The sequence below is a fragment of the Zootoca vivipara genome, chromosome 1 (assembly GCF_963506605.1).
Source record: "Zootoca vivipara chromosome 1, rZooViv1.1, whole genome shotgun sequence".
Classification (NCBI taxonomy): domain Eukaryota; kingdom Metazoa; phylum Chordata; class Lepidosauria; order Squamata; family Lacertidae; genus Zootoca; species Zootoca vivipara.
The window spans coordinates 1,283,532-1,303,606 of record NC_083276.1 but is presented as its reverse complement, the minus strand read 5'-3'; the positions used below and the strand labels follow the sequence as shown (position 1 = coordinate 1,303,606).

At 46.1% G+C, this 20,075-nt stretch overlaps 1 protein-coding gene across 1 annotated transcript; it reads left to right on the top strand.

Moving 5' to 3' along the window:
• Nucleotides 1-3,524: 3,524 nt before the first annotated feature.
• On the top strand, nucleotides 3,525-13,354 carry TMX1 (thioredoxin related transmembrane protein 1). Its single transcript, XM_035137520.2, has 8 exons — nucleotides 3,525-3,731; nucleotides 5,944-6,059; nucleotides 7,800-7,845; nucleotides 8,145-8,273; nucleotides 8,951-8,996; nucleotides 9,443-9,544; nucleotides 9,647-9,716; nucleotides 10,411-13,354. Exons 1-8 carry the CDS (start codon nucleotides 3,556-3,558, stop codon nucleotides 10,566-10,568), a joined length of 843 nt encoding a protein of 280 aa, XP_034993411.2. The 5' UTR covers nucleotides 3,525-3,555; the 3' UTR covers nucleotides 10,569-13,354.
• The last annotated feature ends 6,721 nt before the right edge of the window (nucleotides 13,355-20,075 follow it).

Sequence of the window (20,075 nt, the reverse complement as noted above, 5' to 3'; positions counted from 1 at the left end):
CAAGGAGAAAGAAGCAGACATACTGCCCACGCCTGAAAGCGCACTCACCTTCCATCAGGAAACATAGAGCAGAGTAGATTGAAGGGGCGGCAGGTGTGAGGTATGCTGGGCTGCACATGGTGCTCCTTGGTGCCACAAGACTGTTGCCATTCAGCTCCTAAAAGGACCTGATGCAGAACACTGGGAAGTGTTGTGGTTTCACCGTGACGCTACCCTGGGCACCTGTTTGTCGCTTTGCTTGCATCTGCCCCTCTTGCCCACCCACCAGAGATAACGAAGCTCATTCTTGTTGCTTTGTGACCCCTTCCGTTGTGTGTGAGAACATGAGCACTCCACGCTTGCCTTAAACCCCTCTGAACTCATTGGAAGAGCTGGGTGACGGCTCTTCTCTTTGCCTTACATGGGGTGTGCTGTCACCTCTCTGGCCCAAGGCAAAGCCAGCTTTTAAAGCAGGATTCCGACCCCTCATGTACTGTAGCTTTCAATGCGACTCTGACCCGTTTTTCTCCATGGGTTTGCTGGGCAACTAGCGTAGCTTCCTACCAGCGGGCTTCGTGTTCTCCCACCCCGTTTACAAAGGTGGCATTTGAGTTGAGTGGGAACCTGCTCAGCAACCTCCTTGTTCTTTTGTGTTTGCTAAGTGTGATAATGTTCTTTTCTCATTGTAACGGTATTTCATTTGGTTGTGCGATGTTGACTAAATAAATCAGTGAAAGCAAGCAGTTTGGGAGAGTGTTGCGTTCCCCCGGCTCCTGGAGTTTATTCACCAGTCCCAAAAGTGACTGCTCCTTGGGAGCTGTCCCCTTTTCCCCCTATCTGTCTATGATTCTTTCGAACCTTACTATTAATCCTTTTTGTTGAATACCAGCACCCTGAAATTCTATTCCCATCTCCCTGCACAACAGCTCTGCCAATCAGACCAGGTTGCAAAGAGAGATACATGCCCAGAGCAAGTTTCAAAGCCAAGTAAAGATTGAAAGGGACGTGGATAGCGCTGTGGTCTAAACCACTGAGCCTCTTGGGCTTGCTGATCGGAAGGTCAGCAGTTTGAATCCCCGTGACGGGGTGAGCTCTCATTGCTCTGTCCCAGCTCCTGCCAACCTAGCAGTTTAAAAGCATGCCAGTGCAAGTAGATGAATAGGTACCACTGTGGCGGGAAGGTAAACAGCATTTCCATGTGCTCTAGTTTCCATCACGGTGTTCTGTTGCGCCAGAAGCGGTTTAGTCCTGCTGGCCACATGACCCGGAAAACTAACTGTGGACAAATGCCGGCTCCCTCGGCCTCAAAGCGAGATGAGGACCACAACCCCATAGTTGCCTTTGACTCAACTTAACCGTCCAGGGGTCCTTTACCTTTTTACTTAAAAGGTTGAAAATGATGGTCTTTGACACAGAAGGACAAGTCCCAGGCAAGGCACTAACAGAGCTGCCCCACTGGACATTACTTGAGAAACAGAAAACTGCAAACAGGTAGCTAGCCGTGTTGGTCTGAGTCGAAGCAAAATTCAGAGGGTGGGGGGTGGGGGTGATTGGTCCTGGGGGGGGGGAAGCAAGGGCTGAGGCGCTTGCATGATCAAGCTTTCTTTAGCGCCTCAGCCCTTGCTCCCCCCCCAGGACCAATTGCAGTCATCATCAGTCGTTAACAGCCATCTACAGGTTTACCACTCCCATAAGCCCATCACCCATTCCCATCACCCCCACCCCCTACCCTCTGAATATACATAAGGGTCTGGTGGATTCTGTTTCAGTGTATCTGACGAAGTGTGCATGCACACGAAAGCTCATACCAAAATAAAAACTTAGTTGGTCTTTAAGGTGCTACCGAAGGAATTTTTTTATTTTGCAGAAAACTGCAGTGTCGCTCCTGTGGGTTGTGTGGTAGCCATTGAGCTGGCGTGAAAGAACCTCTGCTGCACAGCACTGCTGTCACACTTCAGCGTGTTTTCACTGGACTGCCTGGGTAGTTACATAGCAAATTCTGCTGTGTTTTCAGTTTCCAGAATCAAAGTTAAAAACACACACATAAAACACTCAATAGAAACATGTAGCTACCCTTCAAAGCAAGGAAGAAATCTACTGGTGTTTAACTGGAATAATTAGACCAAATAATCATTCTGATAAATGAATTTCTAATATATTTCCTTTGGTTCAAGAGAATTGCCAGGTTGCTGGGAGCCAGGTCTCCAGTTCCCAGGCTCATACAGCAGTCATAGTGTCCTGGATTCACATGCTTTCCTCCAGTCTTCTTGAGAAAAATAGATTCAGTTGAAAAAAAATCTGCAGCCCCAGGGTTGAAAAGAACAAAATGAGATTCAAATTTCCATTCAATGAATAAAAAAATGAAACATTAATAGCCATTAAGACTTAAACAAGCATCAGGACAGCAGTTAACAGATGGACAATCATTTATGAAGCTTGCGAAGATGTAGGAATTTTGAAATAAGTGCAAAATAAAGGTGCATTTAACCCACTTCTTCCTTTGGCACCTCCCCCTCTTGGCCACCCACACTGCTGGAAACACTTTTTGAAAAAGAACAATATTTGAGCTTTTTGAAATGGTAGTTAAGATTTTGTAAATTTCTTTTGAGTTCCTGGTGGCCCCAAAAGACGTATGAATGTAATTATTGCATTGTATATATGATGTGTGTGTGTGTATACACAGTGGTACTTTACTTCTCAAATACCTTGGTTCTCAAAACAACTTAGAACCCAAGCACTGCAAACCTGGAAGTGGTTTGCGAACTTTTTTCGGAAGCTGGACATTCTCCATTTTCAGTGTTACGCTTCTGATTTGAGCGTTACACTGAGGTCTGTCTGTTTTTGCTATTTATTTTGCGTTTCTGTTTTTGTGGCCTTTTTTTGTGAGTGTGTGGAACCCAGTTCAGCTACTGATTGATTGATTGTGTGACTGCAATACATTGTTTATTGCTTTCATTTTATGGATCAATGGTCTGATAGTAACGTTCATGTTAAATTGCTATTTTAGGGGTTGTTTTTAAAAGTCTGGAACGGATTGCTCTGTTTTGCACTCCTTTCTATGGGAAAGCGCGCCTTGGTTTTGGAACGCTTCGGTTTTTGAACGGACTTCCGGAACGGATTAAGTTTGAGAACCAAGGTCCCACTGTATTATTATGTATTAAATTTCTATACCGCCCTTCCTCCGAAGATCATCTATCGGTTCCATTGGCCGGCCTCTTTCCCCTCGCCCGAGGCCACCCGAAGCGAATTGCCGCTTACATAAAACGCAACGTCATGCAATAAGAATCACTGAGTCATCCTAACGGGACCGGAGGCTGCTTCTGCCCAACCAGGAGGGGCGGGGCAGGCCTCGGTCCCAGGGAACCATTGGCTCGCCGCGGAGGGGCAGCCGACCAATCGCCGTCCCGCTGCGGGGCCTGGGCGGAGCCACCTCCGACACCCCCCGCCCGCCGGACAGGGAGAAATGAAGCGCATGCGCAGGCCAGCTCCCTCTGAGCGACCGTTGACGCTGCCCGTTTTTCCCGGCATGCCGCGGGGCGGCCTTCCCTCTTGACATGCGCAGTGGAGAGGGCCAAGATGGCGGCTCCCGGCGGCTTCCCGTTCTCCTCAGCGCCGCGGCCGCCTCTCCGCCTCCTCTTCCTCCTGCTCCTCTTCCTCGCGGCGGGGCCCGCGCGGGCGGGAAGGAGCCGAGTGAGGTCGCTGAGCGACGGGTCGTGGCGGGACCTCCTGCAGGGAGAGTGGATGGTCGAGTTGTGAGTCCGGGAGGGGCTGAGGGGGAAGGGGCGCTCTGTGCATGCTCAGAGGCCCCCTCTCCGCGGGGAAAGGGGGCATAGAAGCAGCAGGGCCGGCATGGGATGGACGGAAAGGGATGCCCTTCTCATATCCCTATCCCTATTATTATTATTATTATTATTATTAATAATAATATTAATTGATTAAATCTTTCTTGCCAAATTATTTTCATTAGTTTTCAAAAATAAATTGTTTGTAAATTTATTATATACAGTATATATATATATATAAAATTAAATAATTACATATATAATTATACACACACACATATATAGTTTTTCCAAAATATTTTTTTGTAATTTTTTTATTTTTATTTTTAAATATATATATATACAGTGGTACCTCTGGATGTGAATGGGACAAGAGCAGTGCGCAACCTGAAGCGCCAAATCTGTGTATGCTCATCGCACGATTCGGAGCCCAAGAAAGTAAAACCTCTCGCTGCCTCCATTTCTTCCCCTTCTATTTGCCAGGAGGTGATGGGACCAGTGGCCATGATCTTGGTTTTTTTTTATGTTGAGCTTCAGACCATATTTTGCGCTCTCCTCTTTCACCCTCATTAAAAGGTTCTTTAATTCCTCTTCACTTTCTGCCATCAAGGTTGTGTCATCTGCATATCTGAGGTAGCACCTTAGAGACCAGCTAAGTTTGTTCTGGGTATAAGCTTTCATGGGCATGCACACTTCTTCAGATACCTGTCCATGCCCACAAAAGCTTATACCCAGAACAAACGTAGTTGGTCTCTAACGTGCTACTGGACATTTTTTAAATTTTTGTATTTATTTCGACTGCATCAGACCAGCACGGCTACCTACCTGAATGTAGAATAAGGAGCACATGCAGCTGCGTTACATTGCTAAGAGGAGAATCTGGTGTTCCACCCCAGTGGTTCCCAACAGGTGGTCCGCGGACCCCCAGGGGTCCGCGAGCTATGCCAGAGGGGTCTGCAAGATGCTATTAGAATAAAAAATATATTAAATATATTTCGTATGATAACAGATTTTTTGTTTTGGCCGCTTCCTGCATGAGCAGAGTCTAGCGCAAAACTAGAATTAGATAGAGGCAGTAGTTCTGCTGTATGCCGTTAGGTGGCGCTTTACAAACACTACTGTTTTGCAAAGAGGCAGCGCGCGCATTCTACTAACGCTCACCTCCCCAAGATGCTTTGCGCGCGTCGGCTTCATTTGTGCGCTACTGCGCAGGTACCCTGTCTTCTCCATTCCCCTCCCTCCTCCCTGGCGCGTGCTGCCTCTTTGCAAAACAGTACTGTTTGTAAACAAAGCATTGTTTTTCGCGGAAGATACAGTTCGCGTAGTTAAAAATGGACCGTTGGTTAAAAAGTGGTTCATCTCATTAAGAACTGAAAATTAAAACTAACTGTATACTGATGGAGTACTCTGTTGTAACTGTAACAAACGTATAAATATAAAATATAAAAAGGCTCTTAATTTGGCTCTCACTTTTTAATTTTAGGATTAGGAATTAATGGGGGTCCTTGTCACAATAGCGGCTTGATGAGGGGTCCTCGCGAAAATTTTGTTGGGAACCCCTGTTCCAGCCAGAGTTGTCAGCTCTGGAGAGCATTAGCTCTACAGGATTGTATGCAGGACAAGGTATTTTGCAGCCTGAAACCCTTTTAGGTGGAGACGCCAAAGGCTGAGTCAGGGGATGTTGGCATTGCTGCCTCCTCTCCCACTCAGCTGTGAACCCATCTCATCGTCTAAAGATAGGTTCTGAGGCCTTGCAAGCCCCCCACTCTGCTCTGGTTTCTTTCCTGTGAGCCCTTATTGGGAGAGTGCAGGGAGGGAAATCTTTACCTCCCAAAGGAGAGCCGCTGGATCATGCCATTGACAGTGGACCATGTAGGAGGCTGACTCCAAATCCATTCTTAACCATGAACTCAAAAACCAATATTGAACAAAAGAGCATATCTTGTCTTGTGAGCGGCTGTAAGTAGTTTTCTCTTTAAGTTGTGCTTTTAGCACTATAGACATGGCATGGATGGTGAATGTGTTTCAGGGAACTGGATCTTAAAAATATATTGTAAACGATGGTTTTGTGGAAAGGAAACTTTCCAGAAAAGTGGTGTAAAGTTGCATAATCATTAGGGGGGCAAAAGTGGGATTTGTGTTTTCTCACGCAGTAGTTGCTTACATAAGTTTTCCTTTCCAGTTATGCTCCTTGGTGCCCTGCCTGTCAGAACTTACAGCCAGAATGGGAAAGCTTTGCTGAATGGGGGGAGGATCTCGAAATTAACATTGCAAAAGTGGATGTGACAGAGCAGCCAGGTAAGGTTCACTTCTGTCATAGGGGAAATAGTTTATATATTTTTAATCCTCTTATTTAAGCATTCACTTTGTAGGTGAAAAGGAATTGCACACAGGTGAGTGAGGTGCTCTGACCTCCTCTGTGACCTCAACACAGAAACCAACTTCATCCTCTGTGCCACCGCAGTAATACAATGGACTTCTGAGGGCAGGATATAATAATGATTTTATTATTTATATTCTGCCCATCTGGCTGGGTTTCCCCATCCACTCTGGGCGGTTTACAGCATATATAAAACATAGTAAAACATCAAGCATTAAAAACTTCCCGATACAGGGCTGCCTTTAGATGTCTTCTAAAAGTTCTGTAGTTCTTTATCTCCTTGACATCTGAAGGGAGACCTCTGCACGTTACAGAGGACTTCAAGGCCCCAGTCCATGACAGGCTAGTTAGTAACTTTTGAGAGCATAGGCAAACTCAGCCCTCCAGATGTTTTGGGACTGCAACTCCCATCATCCCTGAACACTGCTCCTGTTAGCTAGGGATCATGGGAGTTGTAGGCCAAAACATCTGGAGGGCAGGAGTTTGCCTATGCCTGGGCTAAATTTTACTTTGAACACTTAATGGTGTAAAGCAGTAGCTTTGAGGTGTGTCCTGGGACGCCTGGTGCTTCTTTAGAAGGTTTGGGAGATTCTGCCATGAGAATATGAGAAATAGCAGTGCTCTTAGTGTGAGTCGAGAGGTTTGTCTAACACTCAGTACAGACTGTCCACTCCCTGAAGTCCTCTCCAAGGTATACAAGTTCCATAGGCAGCAAGACAGTTGCAAAGGAGAGCATGCGTAAAACTGAAGTAATTATAGTCAAATAGCATGTGCCATAAATATTAACATGGATAACAGTAGACCACCTTTTCTTAATATATATATTTTTTAATTAATTTTAACAATTAAACATTATCATCACATATGTATAAAAGAATAAACCACACAAAATAGAAAATATAACATTTTCACACCATAATAAATTCATATTTTGGGATTACTTAGATCCCCCACTCCCTTCCCTGGTTCTTTTATGTTATCTTAATTTATACATCTCAATGATTTCCTTATCTTTAATTGTTTCCGAATTTAAACCTTCTCCTTAATATTACAAGTGTTTTTTTAAAACCTGCTACTGTATTAATTAACAGTACGCCACCTTAATTATGTCCTGCTAGCATGCATGTATATGTGTGTTGTTGTTGCTGCTGCTGCTGCAAAATACTCAAGTCACTATTATGAGAGATGAAGAGATGAAGAGCTTTTTGCCTGTCCGTTTGGGGTCTGAATATTGATTATAAGTTACGTGGGGTTGGAGAGTTGATTGCTACATGAGTATCTTATGCATGTTGTAGAAGGCTTTAGAATACAAAGTTCAAGGGTTACACAAAATATGTGCAATTATGGAAAATAAGACTTAACAAGCCTTTAGTAGCAACACATATTGATACCCTGTTTCTCTGAAAATAAGACGTAGCCATAAAATAAGCCATACCCCCCAAATAAGCCATACTGATAGACAGTTTAACATTGTAGCTTAAACTGTACCATACTTAATAATAAAAAAGACATCCCCTGAAAATAAGCCATAGTGGGGGTTTTTGAGGAAAAATAAATATAAGACGGTGTCTTATTTTCGGAGAAACACGGTAGCGTAGAAAAAACCCTTACTTCTAACCAACTTTTAGCTCTGATGTTCCTTCTGGATCTTTCTGCAGGACTGAGTGGACGGTTTATCATAACAGCACTCCCCACCATCTACCAGTAAGTACTCTAATTAAATGTGACAGGTTTTTTTATGGGGGGGGGAGTCCTTAGTTCTTCATTCCTCACCCCCAGTTCTAATTGGAACAATAATGCTAGACTTCAGTTCTCTCTGTCTTCTTTGGACAAAGACAAGGGCGGAGGGGAGAATGCCAGAATCATTGGGGAATAAAGCTGACAATGTGTTCTTGTGTTGTAACAACACTCAGCCTTAGCATATGAGTCCAGCAGTCTTCTCTATAGTTTCACATATATGCTGGGAATTTTTGTGTTACTGACAGAACTCTTCTTTTGATCAGCTGTAAAGATGGTGAATTCAGACGATACCAAGGTCCACGAACTAAAACGGATTTCATCAATTTCATCAGCGACCAGGAGTGGAAGTCCACTGAGCCCATTTCTTCATGGTTTGGTCCATCTTCCTTCCTGTAAGTGACAACTAAAGTCTCTTTCTCCTCCCTAATAGGCTTCTGCAAATATCAATAAATGCAAATGATTGAATTATCTACTAAGATCCTTTTTTGACAAAAAAATCCAGTCACCTTGAAAATTGCTTGAGGGTCTTGGTAGACCACTTAATAAACTTACTTATTCCAGCACTGATAGTGTGGTCAAACCAGTATCACCTTGTGGAAATTGCAGGTCGCCTAGGCCAGGCTGCTTAAAGAGGCTTATTTAAGCTGCTAAATTTTCCAGCAAAAATTACCCTTCCCTATAACCATATTATGAAAATCATGTGCACCGGACGAGGGCCTTTTTCACAGCCTATTTAATCAATCTGGTCTTGGTCAAAAGCCTCTAACTGTGTCAGGAGAAGAAAGACTGATGGTAGAGCCAAGGAAACCATGTCCAGAGGAGGTTACAGAATGTTAAAAAGTGAATTTTGAGACAAGAAGGATGTTACAGTTGTGCCACACACACACTTTCTCTAGCGAACGTCCGGCGTCAGAATCCCAAGTATGGCAGAGAAAACATCAGGCATTCAGAACAAAGGTTTCATTAGTGCCCCAATGGGAGTGATCAACACTTGGTGTTTTGTTGCCTTCTTTGATTGCAGAAAAGGCCTTTGTTTTATCGCTTCTGCTTTTTTTTTTTTTTTTGGCAGGATGAGCAGCATGTCTGCCTTGTTCCAGCTCTCTATGTGGATCAGGGTATGTGTGTGTTTCAAATCTTCCTTTTGAGCCAAAGACACTTGAGTGTCCGCCATGGTGGACTATGGTGACCCAAGGGTTGCCAGTATATAGTAGCTCCTGTGGGCACAACGGCCACCTTGCGGAGGTCTTCCCCTGCTGCCCATCGAGTCTCTGGGCCCTCCTCCCCTTTTACTGCCTCCTTCCTTCTGAACCGATGAGGGAGGTTATCCTTTCTTTCATAGAAAAGTACATAGACCTGAAGGAGGAAGTTGGAAGATAGTAGTTCTGCTGGGTCTGTCTTATACCTACCCAGGTCCTTTGGGAAAGTGTGCCATTTCTATCTTTCTGGATTTTTGTGGGTGGGGCGGAGCGATATGTGATCAGAGGGAGGGTATTAGCTCAAAAATTCACGCACACTAAAGGTTTGGGGACCCTCTGCTCTAACCAGCTTCCTTCTCTTGTAGAACTGCCACAACTATTTCACAGAAAACCTCGGCATCCCAGCCTGGGGGTCCTATGCCATTTTTGCATTTGCAACGTTGTTTTCAGGACTCCTCTTGGGGCTTGTAAGTAGATGTTTTCGTATGTCTTGGAAACTTTGAAGGTCACACCTCACATCACACACGAAGCAATAATGCAGTGTTAAAACAAAGATTTTTCTTTTCCAGATAATGGTATTTCTGGCAGACTGTATTTGCCCTTCCAAAAAGCACAGACCGCTGCAGCACCATGATCCAAGTAAGTCCTGTTGCGTGTCTTGAGTTGCAAACTGAGGTTGGATCGCAACTCCTGTCATCCCTGACTAAGGGTGGTGCGAGTTGTAGTCCCAGAACATCTGGGGATCCCAGCTGAAGAACACCAGTAGGGAGCAAGGACCCAAAAGCTGATGTTCCATAGCACAGGAAATACCGTATCCCAGGTAGAAACAGGTAGAAGAAGCAAGCAGGACAACATGGAAGCAGGAGACAAAGGGGCAAAGGAAGTGGCTGACCGCATAGCCAAAAGGGATAGCAACTAGGGGGTGCCCCCTGAGCCAGTCAGAAGGCTTAGAGGAGCCAGAAGCTTCTAGACTCAGGCTCACTCACATTCTCAGAGCTGAAGCCCATTCTGATTTGGCAGGCCCAGTCTCCCGTCTTGGAGCAAAGTAGCACAAGTTGACGGAAGGTGCTCCCGACTGCTGATGAGCTCATCCCACGGGAAACAACATTTCGGAGGTCTAAGCGAAAGAACCTTTTTCTTGACAGTGGCCTTACTCAAACACACCCCATGCCCCAAATATACAGCATGAGAATCCTAGTTACAAAATGGATGTAAAAATTTGTGGTTTTCAAAAATGGGAGTTCTGGTTCTTGGGCAAAGCTCCAAGCTTGGATCCCCCGTAGGCCTGAGCAGGTCATCTTTGCCCAGAGGTCAAGATATATTTTCTTTTCAGAAAAGCTACCGGAGTCTACTCGGCTCTTACAAAAAGCAGGCGACGAACTGGAGGAAGATGATCTTTCCGATGCCGAGGTGGAGCACAGAGAACCACCGAACGCCCTGAGGCAGCGTGCTGCAAACCCTGTTGCTCGTGCTGGAGCAGAGCAGTCGTAGCTACTAATTCCAGCTGGCTCCCTTTCTGGACTTCCTGAGTTACTACTTGACACTCAGTGGGGAGGGGGAGGGAGTCCTCCTTTTCCTCTCCTTCAAGAGAACAGACGTGGAACACTTTGAAGTGCGGGCAGGGGGGGGGGCGCAACCACATTTTGATTTAGCAAGTCTTTGATAAAGTTTGATATTTGAAGCAATGGAGGTGGCAGCCTTGGGCAGTGCAGAAGGGCAAGTTACATATACGGCTTTCTGTCGGTATCCACATGAGTTGTTTCTGATGGCCAGCCTGCAGTGCTGGAGAAAGTTTCCCTGAGCTGTCCCCGATGAGGCTTCTCTGTGTACGCATTCTTTCCTCGTCATGCTGAGGCAGTCCGGAAAAGGAGTCTTCAGACACACTGTCTGCTTTCCTTTCCCAATGCTAACAAGAGGGTACTCCTCTCAAAGTAGCTTCGCTCTTCAGAATGCAAAAAAAGGAATCTGCAGCTGTGTCTGAAACAGGTCTCTGAAATAAGCAGGGAGATTGGAACGATGTAGCTAATTTTACATGCTCAGGAAGGGGCCTGCTCTTTTGGCCTGCATCTCTTGGCCAGCTGCCCCAGCACCACCACCTAGGGGCGCTTCCAAAGCCAATTGTCAATGACCTGGGTGGGGTCTGCTGTCCAACCGGGAAGGAGCCCCAAACTCTCTGGGCACCCCAAAAACAGTCCTTTGTCCCCCAGCCTCCCAGCCTAACGCAACATTGGTTGTCTTGGCTTGTTAATTTTGGCCCTCTGCTTGGCTCTGGGTATTATTTCTTCCCCCCCCCTCCTGCTTTTATACCCCATGAAGGAGTTGGGAGATGCCGTGTCCCTAACTTTGTTGACTTTGAGGCTAAGGGATGTGAATCATATGCAAGGGGGAAAGGCAGGTTGTGAAGTCAGCTGTTCGGTCACCTTCTAACTTGTTCTTGCAAACTAATACTTGGAAGTAGATTGCAAGATTAAGGATAGGGACTCTAGCAGGCTCAGTCCTTGGTTTCTCTGCCCAGGTGCCTTTTTTATCTCTATCCTCAACTGAAAGTTTATTACTCCTCACAGTATTGTAGAAGAGGCTTTGACTCTTTGAGCAGCTTCCTGTGGCAGACCACAAAGGCCAGTGACACTGTGAATGCAGTTAGCATTTCTATGTCTCTCTCTCTTCCTCTGTGGCCATTTGCTCTTTTTCTACGGCGCACACTGTTCTTCTCTTGAAGGCTTTCCACCTTGGGGCCAGCAGCTTTCTTTCTGCCCTTTTAAGTACAGCCTGAGTGTATTTACTTCCTCATTGTTTCCTCACAGAGCACAGGGCATTTCATACTCAAGATTAGGCCACTTTTAGCCATCCCAGGCAGTTTTTCCTCATAGGTGTTTCATTTTTTTCTAGATGAATACATGAAAGCTCTGTGCTCAGCTCTAGTCGGCTTCTAAAAAAAACTGGGGCCTCTCTCCCAAATCTTACGGTGCATGGTGCTTGTAAAGGACCAACGATGCGTTTGGAAAACTTTGAGACCGGCTTACAGCTGCTCTGTTTAGCCAGGTCCTGCCTGTCTCTGAAAGTGGCTTGTCGTTGCCTCCAACTCCCTTTAGAGCCTTGAACCCAGCACTTGGTCACAGCCTGATCTAAGGTGGGCTGCAACCTCAGTACCATTCAAATATATGGCGAAATGATTGAGAGCTTGGGTTTCCAAATGTGTGTTTCGGCTGAAGGTGGTCGGTCCCAGGTCAGCCAAGGCTGGTTCTTTAGAGTAATGCTGTTTTTAAACTTTTTAAAGCTTTCAGTAAGTTCCACTGCAAAGTGGGCCTTGGACTGCCCCAGTTCCTAGTCTTCTGCCTTGGATCTCTCACTTCATGCCGTGTACAAGAAGCCCTCTGCCCCGTTGTTGCTGTTGTTTTCCTTTTGTGTCGTGTTTTCATGCATAAAAAATATTGCAGGCTTTTTTTTGGGGGGGGGGAGAAAGATAAGGTTTTTAGAGTCAGTTGCTAGTCAGTAAGCAGCCTTCTTCTCCACTCCTGTATCCCCTGAGGTATCCAGCCTTGGCCAACCAGGGGCCTTCCGGGTGTTTTGGACTACAACTCCCATCATTCCCCGCCAATACTGTTTTGATGGCAGGGGTGATAGGAGTTGTAGTCCAAAACACTGAGGTGGTCCCCAGGTTGGCCGAGGGGGGGGGCAGATGGAGGCATTGTCAGGTGTGTGCTCCTGTGTGCTTCTCCTTTGCCACAGAGGATGGCTCAGTTGCATCCCATAACATTTCTCTGTTTGACCCACAACTTTTGAAGCAAAGCCCTGGTTGGTGTGGGAGATTTTTTTTTTATTAAAAAATAAATTTTAAACTCTGTTGGCACATGGCCCCCGAGAGGGGAAGTGCAAAAAAGGGGGTCATTCCATTTGCAGCCTGCTGTTTGCTTGAGGAAGGACATTCCTGGTTTCTGACTCAAACAGCGCTCCTTGGGTGGGACAGTTGTGCCCGCCTCCTTTCCCCCCCTGGCGCAGTTGTGGCCAAGGCAGCTGACCTGAATGCATTCCAGCTCTGCAGAACGAGGGAACATTTTCTGACGCGACCAGGCAGCACTCCGAAACTAGGTTTAGGTCTGAGTTACTGCAGAAGTGACTTTTGACACGAAAGACTAGTTAATGGTCCAAGGCGCAGTAACTGAAGCATGTTTGCTGTTCTCAGTTGTTGAGTGAATGTTGTCTTTGCAGTTGACTAGATGCCTCGGTCCTACCTGGGAAATCATTTCCAAGTAATAAAATTCCAGACATGTAGGAAACTTGTAACTGTACCTTGTGGTCTTTGGGGGGGTGGCTGCCAGGGTCTCCCTCTGAGGCATCTCAAATGAACTGGAGCAGCTCTAAAAGTGTGTCTCTTTCCCCTGCCCCAAAACATAATAACTGAAAGTAGACACTTAACCAACATTCCCTGTCCATGCTCTTCCTTTGGACAATACACAATCTAGTCAAGTGAAATAAAGCCTGCTGCTCAGTTGAACACTGTTTCACCATCACCCCCTGTAGCAAGGTTTCACTAGCCAGGGGAGGGCTTTTCCCAAACCCTATCTCCCCAAAACAAACCAATTGATAGAAATGCTGCCACCACCCTTTGCAAATAACTGCTGCCAGCCCAAACAGGGGGGGAAAGGGATAGGTCCCTCTGCTTTTCCAGCTGCACAACCTGTGTTCACTTCCGTGAGCACAACTAAATTCCAAAACAGTAGGAGCGAGTAGTCTGGAGCACTTTAGACTTAGCTTGGCCTCATGGAAGTTCCCAAAAAATTCACAGACTAGAAATAATCTTTTTTCAGGTTTATTTAAAGAAAACCACATATATCAAAATTACATACCGTAGTTCCCAATTACAGGTTACAGGTAAACAAAATAAAAACATTGTAAAATATACTGACTAAACTCAAGAAAGTACTCACAAACAGAAGAGAATTTACTAACACCTTGGCTCCCCTCCCGAAGGTAGGAATCAGGCAAGAGTCTTAGGCAAGTTCCTCCAAGAAGTGACTAAAAGCCTCTGCTTAGAGCAGGGCTAAGAGCAATCTCCATTACAAAGAACAGGACTTTTATCCTTCTCAGACCCACGAGGGAAAGTTTGAATTAACCAATTAACATACTTGTTTAATTAGGGATTAGCCAATAGCCGGTTGATAGACATCCATCTTATAGCTTGACAGGACAAAAGCCAGATGTATATGATTTACCCATATCAAATAACCAAGGCACTCCCCTCTCCATAGCTGCCAAGTTGTCCCTTATTTTAAGGGATTTTCCCTTATGCTGAATAGGCTTCCTCGTGAGAAAAGGGAAAACTTGGCAGCTATGCCCCTCTCCCATTCCCGGACGCCTCCCCATGCAGCTGGCAAAGGTTAGACGCCCTTTCACAGCTAAGCCTTATCCTGCAATCAACCCATAATTGAAAGTTACCCCCTTTTTCTTGCCATCTCACACAGAAGGCAATTAGCACGGAAAGGCACCTCACACAAGGCTCTTAAAGAAGACCAGAACACATTCCAGAAAAAGGTCGGCATAGCCCATTTCCCAAAGTCCTCTATTTCACTACACCCCCCATCTTAGAGGCTCTGTTCTGGTCACAAACTTCCTGCCCAGACTTTCGTTTTACAGAGGTGACCGCGTGTCTCTCTACTGGTGAGATCACTATTGTTTGTATGGCATTTATCCTTTTCCTCCAAGGAGCTCAAGGTGGCATATGTGGTTCTCCCCATTTTATTCCCACAGCAACCAAGTAAGCTTCATGTCCGAGTGGGGATTGGAACCCTGGTCTCTTCTGATACTCTCTTAACTGCTGCACCACTCAGTTTCGCATGCATGTGTTTGTTTTTGCACAGCAGAGCGAACGGGTGGGGCTGTGCTCTAAACCACTGAGCCTCTTGGGCTTGCTGATAGGAAAGTCAGCAGTTTGAATCCGCATGACAGGGCGAGCTCCCTTTGCTCTGTCCCAGCTTCTGCCAACCTAGCAGTTCAAAAGCGCACCAGTGTGACTAGATAAATAGGTACCGCTGCGGCGGGAAGGTAAACAGCGTTTCCATGTGCTCTGGTTTCCGTCACGGTGTCCCATTGTGCCAGAAATGGTTTAGTCCTGCTGGCCACATGACCCGGAAAGCTGTCTGTGGACAAACGCCGACTCCCTCAGCCCGAAAGGCAAGTTGAGCGCTGCATCCCATAGTTGAATTAGACTGGACTTAACCATCCAGGGATCTGTTACCTTTTTCACACCTCTATAAATGTACGACACAAGTGGCTTAATTCCTTGATAAGTTAGGGAACTTCCTGGGTGATGTTCATCCCCCAAGCTGGAGCTCACGCCCCTGTATCATAGAATTGTAGAGTTGGAAAGGGTCCCAAGGGTCATCTAGTCCAACCCCGTGCACCCACTCTGATTTCCCAAGCTCATTTGTCTTCTTGCTAGCAGTATGTGTAAAAAGATTAAAATAGCTGGATGAGTTGAAGTGAAAATAAATGTGAGACATGCTTTAAGGGCCCAGATTAAAATGCTGCTTCCCGTTTCGCCGTTGAATCTGCCCTGTCCCATTTTTAAACTGAAGCGTTTTCACTTGAGCTATAAAAGGAGCCACCCAAGCGACGGCTTCTCTGGGGACTGGCATTCAGATAAATGTCCGGCAGCTGTGCTGCTGCCACATCTTGTTCCTGTTGCGGCTCTGCAGTGCGAGGGGAGGAGATGCTTTTGCGCTGGAGCAAACAATCCAAGTGGCCCTGTGACGCTGAGCTGGTCCGAAGGGAGGCTCGAAATACACATCAAAGGGAATGCAATCAAGGTCGTCCTAAAAACGAATAGCAGCCAGTCCTTCCACAGCCCCTCGCTGCCGCAGAGAGGAACAGACAGCACCCATAGCTGTAGCCAGCTGAACCTAAAAAATGGATTCATGACTCTGCCTTTATACAGATGAGGCCACAATCGTCTACTCCAGCTTTACCTCCCCTCCCCCCCCCTGCATTGCACACTCACGTGATGCTGAGGCTGCTGGGAGTTGTAGTAAAATGTCAGGAGGCTACCACATGGGGGATCCTGGCCTATGGAGATCACGGACTGAGCCTGGACCCCTTCTGCATGCGGAACATGTCTCAGTCCCCGGCATCGACCAGATATGCTGCCCCTGATAATGGAGGTTCCATTTAGTTGTGACCAGTAGCCACTGGCCGACCTCCCTTCTCCCTGAATTTGTCTAGCATATTTGGGAGCCTCTGACCCATAAGAATCTTCTGGATCAGGCCTATGGTCCATCCAGTCCAGCATCCTGTTCTCACAGTGGCCAACCCAGGTGCCTATTATGGGAAACCCGCAAACGGGATCTGAGCACAAGAATCCTTTCCCCTCCCGTGGTTTCCAGCAGCTGGCATTCGGAAGCATGGCTGCCTCAGCAGGACTTGGAGCATAGCCTACATCAGTGATGGGCAGCCTTTTGAGCTTGGTGTGTCAAAATTTGCCAAAAAACCGGGCATAACTCAGGTGGTGTGTCACTTCGAGAGAAAAAAACCTATAATTTCGTGATATTTATAGTTTAAATAACAAAAATGTATAATTGTAATATATAACTATTTAATAAACCAAAAGAAGGGGACGACAGAGGACAAGATGGTTGGACAGTGTTCTCGAAGCTACGAACATGAGTTTGACCAAACTACGGGAGGCAGTGCAAGACAGGAGTGCCTGGCGTGCTATGGTCCATGGGGTCACGAAGAGTCGGACACGACTAAACGACTAAACAACAACAACAATAAACCAAAAACTAATTATTTAACCAAACCAAACCAAAAACCCCTTATTTATCACAAAGTGCCCAGAGTTGTTGAGCTGTTTGGGGGGAGCTGCTGATCAAAGTTTTGGAGGTTTTTTGGGGTGTGTGTGCAAAAGTTGCTTTGCTTTTGGGGGGGTGCCCCAAAGCTGCTGCGTTTTTTGGGGGGGGGGGGAAGAGAACAGAAATAAATGACGAATAATACCTTCGCTGGAACTAACACGCAGCACCGACATAGTCTGCCAAAGCACACAAAAAACAGCACAGAAAGGGTTAAAAACCAATATCTGGCTACCAGCAACAACAACAAGCTGTAGTGTGAGGAGGAGCGGGAGAACAAAAAACAACAACTGCGCGTGCCAACAGTGAGGGCTCTGCGTGTCACGTCTGACATGCATGTCATAGGTTCGCCATCACTGGCCTACATCAAAGCTTTCCGACACACTGAAAACCAGAGGTTAAACTAACCCCTTTCCAGCCCTGGGAGGAGTGTGGGGAGCGTTTGCATGACACACATAGACACCAACACATGAACGTGTTGCGACACGCAGTTTGGAAAGCTCTGGCCTACGTGGAGAGCGCTTTTCCATTTGCACCACCACTATCCCCAGGAAGTTTAGCCCTGAATTGGAGCAAACATCAACAAGCAGAAAAACAGAAAAACAAATGCACCTTTGCTCCAGTTCAGTGGCGAAGTGCGGGTTTTCCCAGGGGATGAGCCCTTAGACCAGTCTAGCAGCTATACATACACGTGCTCTGCAGTGTGTCCAAAAATACAATTAAAAAGCATCCCATAACTTATCTACAGCAGTCCACTAAGTGAGCCATAGGTGGGTGGGCAAGGGTGGGGGGCACTGGTCCATGTTACTGGCAGAAGATCTCCGGAATTTCAGGCCGGACAAGTCTCTTCCAGCCTTGCCTGGAGATGTCGCCAGGGAACGAGCCTGGTCCTTTCAGCCTGCGAAGTGTGGTCCTTTCAGCCTGCGGAGTGTGGCTCTTCCTCTCCATCTCTTCATGTGCTTAATGTGGCCGCCTGTGTGGACTAGCTGATACTGGGATGGGTCCCTGCGGAGAGGGGCATTTTCAAACATGCCTCAGGGATTTTTCTCATGCTGTGCCCTATAATAAGCAGCAGGGACAATTACAAGCAATGATTGGAAACATACAAAACAATTAAATATGGGCCTTTGAAGTGTATCTATAATATTATTTACATTCATTTGCTGTCCCATAAAATAATTTGGCTAGGTTATGTATGTCATTTATTATTCATATAACCCTTTGTTGTAAATGATAAATGATGTGCATAACCTAGACAAATGATTTTGTAGGACAACTACCGGTAGTAAATATAAATTACAGTATAATATGTTAAGAGATGCTTCAAAGGCCAAATTTCATTGTTTTTGATGAGTCACTATAAAAAAAGGGAAAGCAAGTATAAACCCAGTTTACTTAACATACAATTCTTTTCTCTCTCTCGGTCCTTTACCATCTTGATGTGTATTTCTACACTAAAGGTCCTCCTTTGGGCAACAAACAAAACCAGATTTCTCTATATTCTATACTATATTTGCACTAGATTGTCGTCACGCTGTTTTCCGAGGTTCTGAAGGCAGCGATGTGGCAGCGGGGTGCTGAAGCCTATAGAATTCATGCTGGATTTTAGTTTCTTAAAAAGTTTCTGCTGCTGCTGCTGTTAAGGCAAAAGCAGGGGGCTTCACTTGCTAGCGCTCTGTGCCTAATATTCCTGGAGAGGGCTTGAGAGGACCAGCTGGCAGGCTTGATCCCACCTGCCTTCCCAAACCAGGTGAAGCCAGACTACTAGGGAGGGGAAGAGATGGGCCAGGCAGAGGGCCTTCTCGGTGGTGGCACCTGCCCTGTGGAATGCCCTCCCATCAGATGTCAAGGAAATAAAACAATCTGAGTTTTAGAAGACATCTGAAGGCAGCCCTGTTTAGGGAAGTTTTTTAATAATAATAATAATAATAATAATAATAATAATAATAATAATAATAATAATAAATAATAGGCACAGTCACTAACTGGCTGGCTGTGGATGGTTGGGGCTGTTTTGGTTCTTGGCACCCACTGTGGAGCTGCCAGGCAGTTAGCAATGCAGGAATTGAGCATCGTGTTCTCACAGTACTTGACCAGATGCCTCTGTGGGGAACCCGCAATCAGGATCCGAGCCTAAGAGCCCTCTCCAATTCTGCGGCTCCCAGCAACTGGTGTTCACAAGCATTGCTGCCTCTTCTATTTTATATATAATATTTTATTAATTTTCAAAAAACAACAAAAATAAAAAACAACAATAGTACATAACATAAAGAAAAAAGAAAATTGACTTCCCGCTAGTCCCTTCCCTGGCGCCATTGTTTATCACCATACCACATGTCCACTTTAAATTTACAAAAAACAAAAAACATTGAGATTACTTATTGTCCATTCACAAGTATTTCTAGAATCCTGCTAATGTATTGACCTGCGTACATTGCTTCTGTATATACGCAATAAAGTCCTTCCAGTCTTTTTTGAATTCATTGTCGTCTCTTCCTCTTAGTTTCCAAGGTCAATTTTGCCATTTCAGCATATTCCATTCGTCTAACTTGCCAATCTTCTTTAGCTGGGACACCTCCTTCTTTCCAGTGTTGTGCTAGCAATATTTGTGCGGCTGTAGTTGCATACTGAAATACGTCCTTTGGTGGTCCTGGTACCGGTATATCCATTCCTGTTATACCTAATAGGAAAGCTTCTGGTGTTCAGAAGCAAACCTGACAGCCCTGTGGAGTTGATATCTGGAGGGAACGGCCTCCCCCTGGCTCTCTCTGGCTTTCCAAGGGGAAGGCGGCAGGGCAAACGAAAGTGTGAGCTCCCCTGAGCTCCTCTTTACATCACTCAATGCAGAGATGAACTCAGTCTCAGCCTCCCTGTGAAGTCCTGCCGGGGAGACACAGGTGATTGAGGAGGAATCTCCTTCCACAGATCTACCTCTGGCTCCAGCGGCTGGCATCCTGGCCTCTTCCCGGCAGGTGGCAGCAACGCTCTGCGGGCAAACGCAGCTGGGAATTCAAACCGTTGCAGCCGATCAGAGCCTCCTCGCCCAGGACCTGCATTAAGCCAGCCAGCAGAGCAGTGCAGGGGAGGGCACAGAGCGAGTGCGCGGCTGAGAGCACTTTCTTTGCACAGAAAAGGCGGCTGTGCTCTGTGGCTG

Excerpts from the sequence above, each read along its gene's own strand:
- TMX1 (XM_035137520.2), top strand. The coding sequence starts at position 3,556 with ATGGCGGCTCCCGGCGGCTTCCCGTTCTCCTCAGCGCCGCGGCCGCCT. Across the intron at positions 3,732-5,943 it reads GGAGAGTGGATGGTCGAGTT|TTATGCTCCTTGGTGCCCTG; the intron begins GTGAGTCCGGGA and ends TTTCCTTTCCAG. Across the intron at positions 6,060-7,799 it reads GGATGTGACAGAGCAGCCAG|GACTGAGTGGACGGTTTATC; the intron begins GTAAGGTTCACT and ends ATCTTTCTGCAG.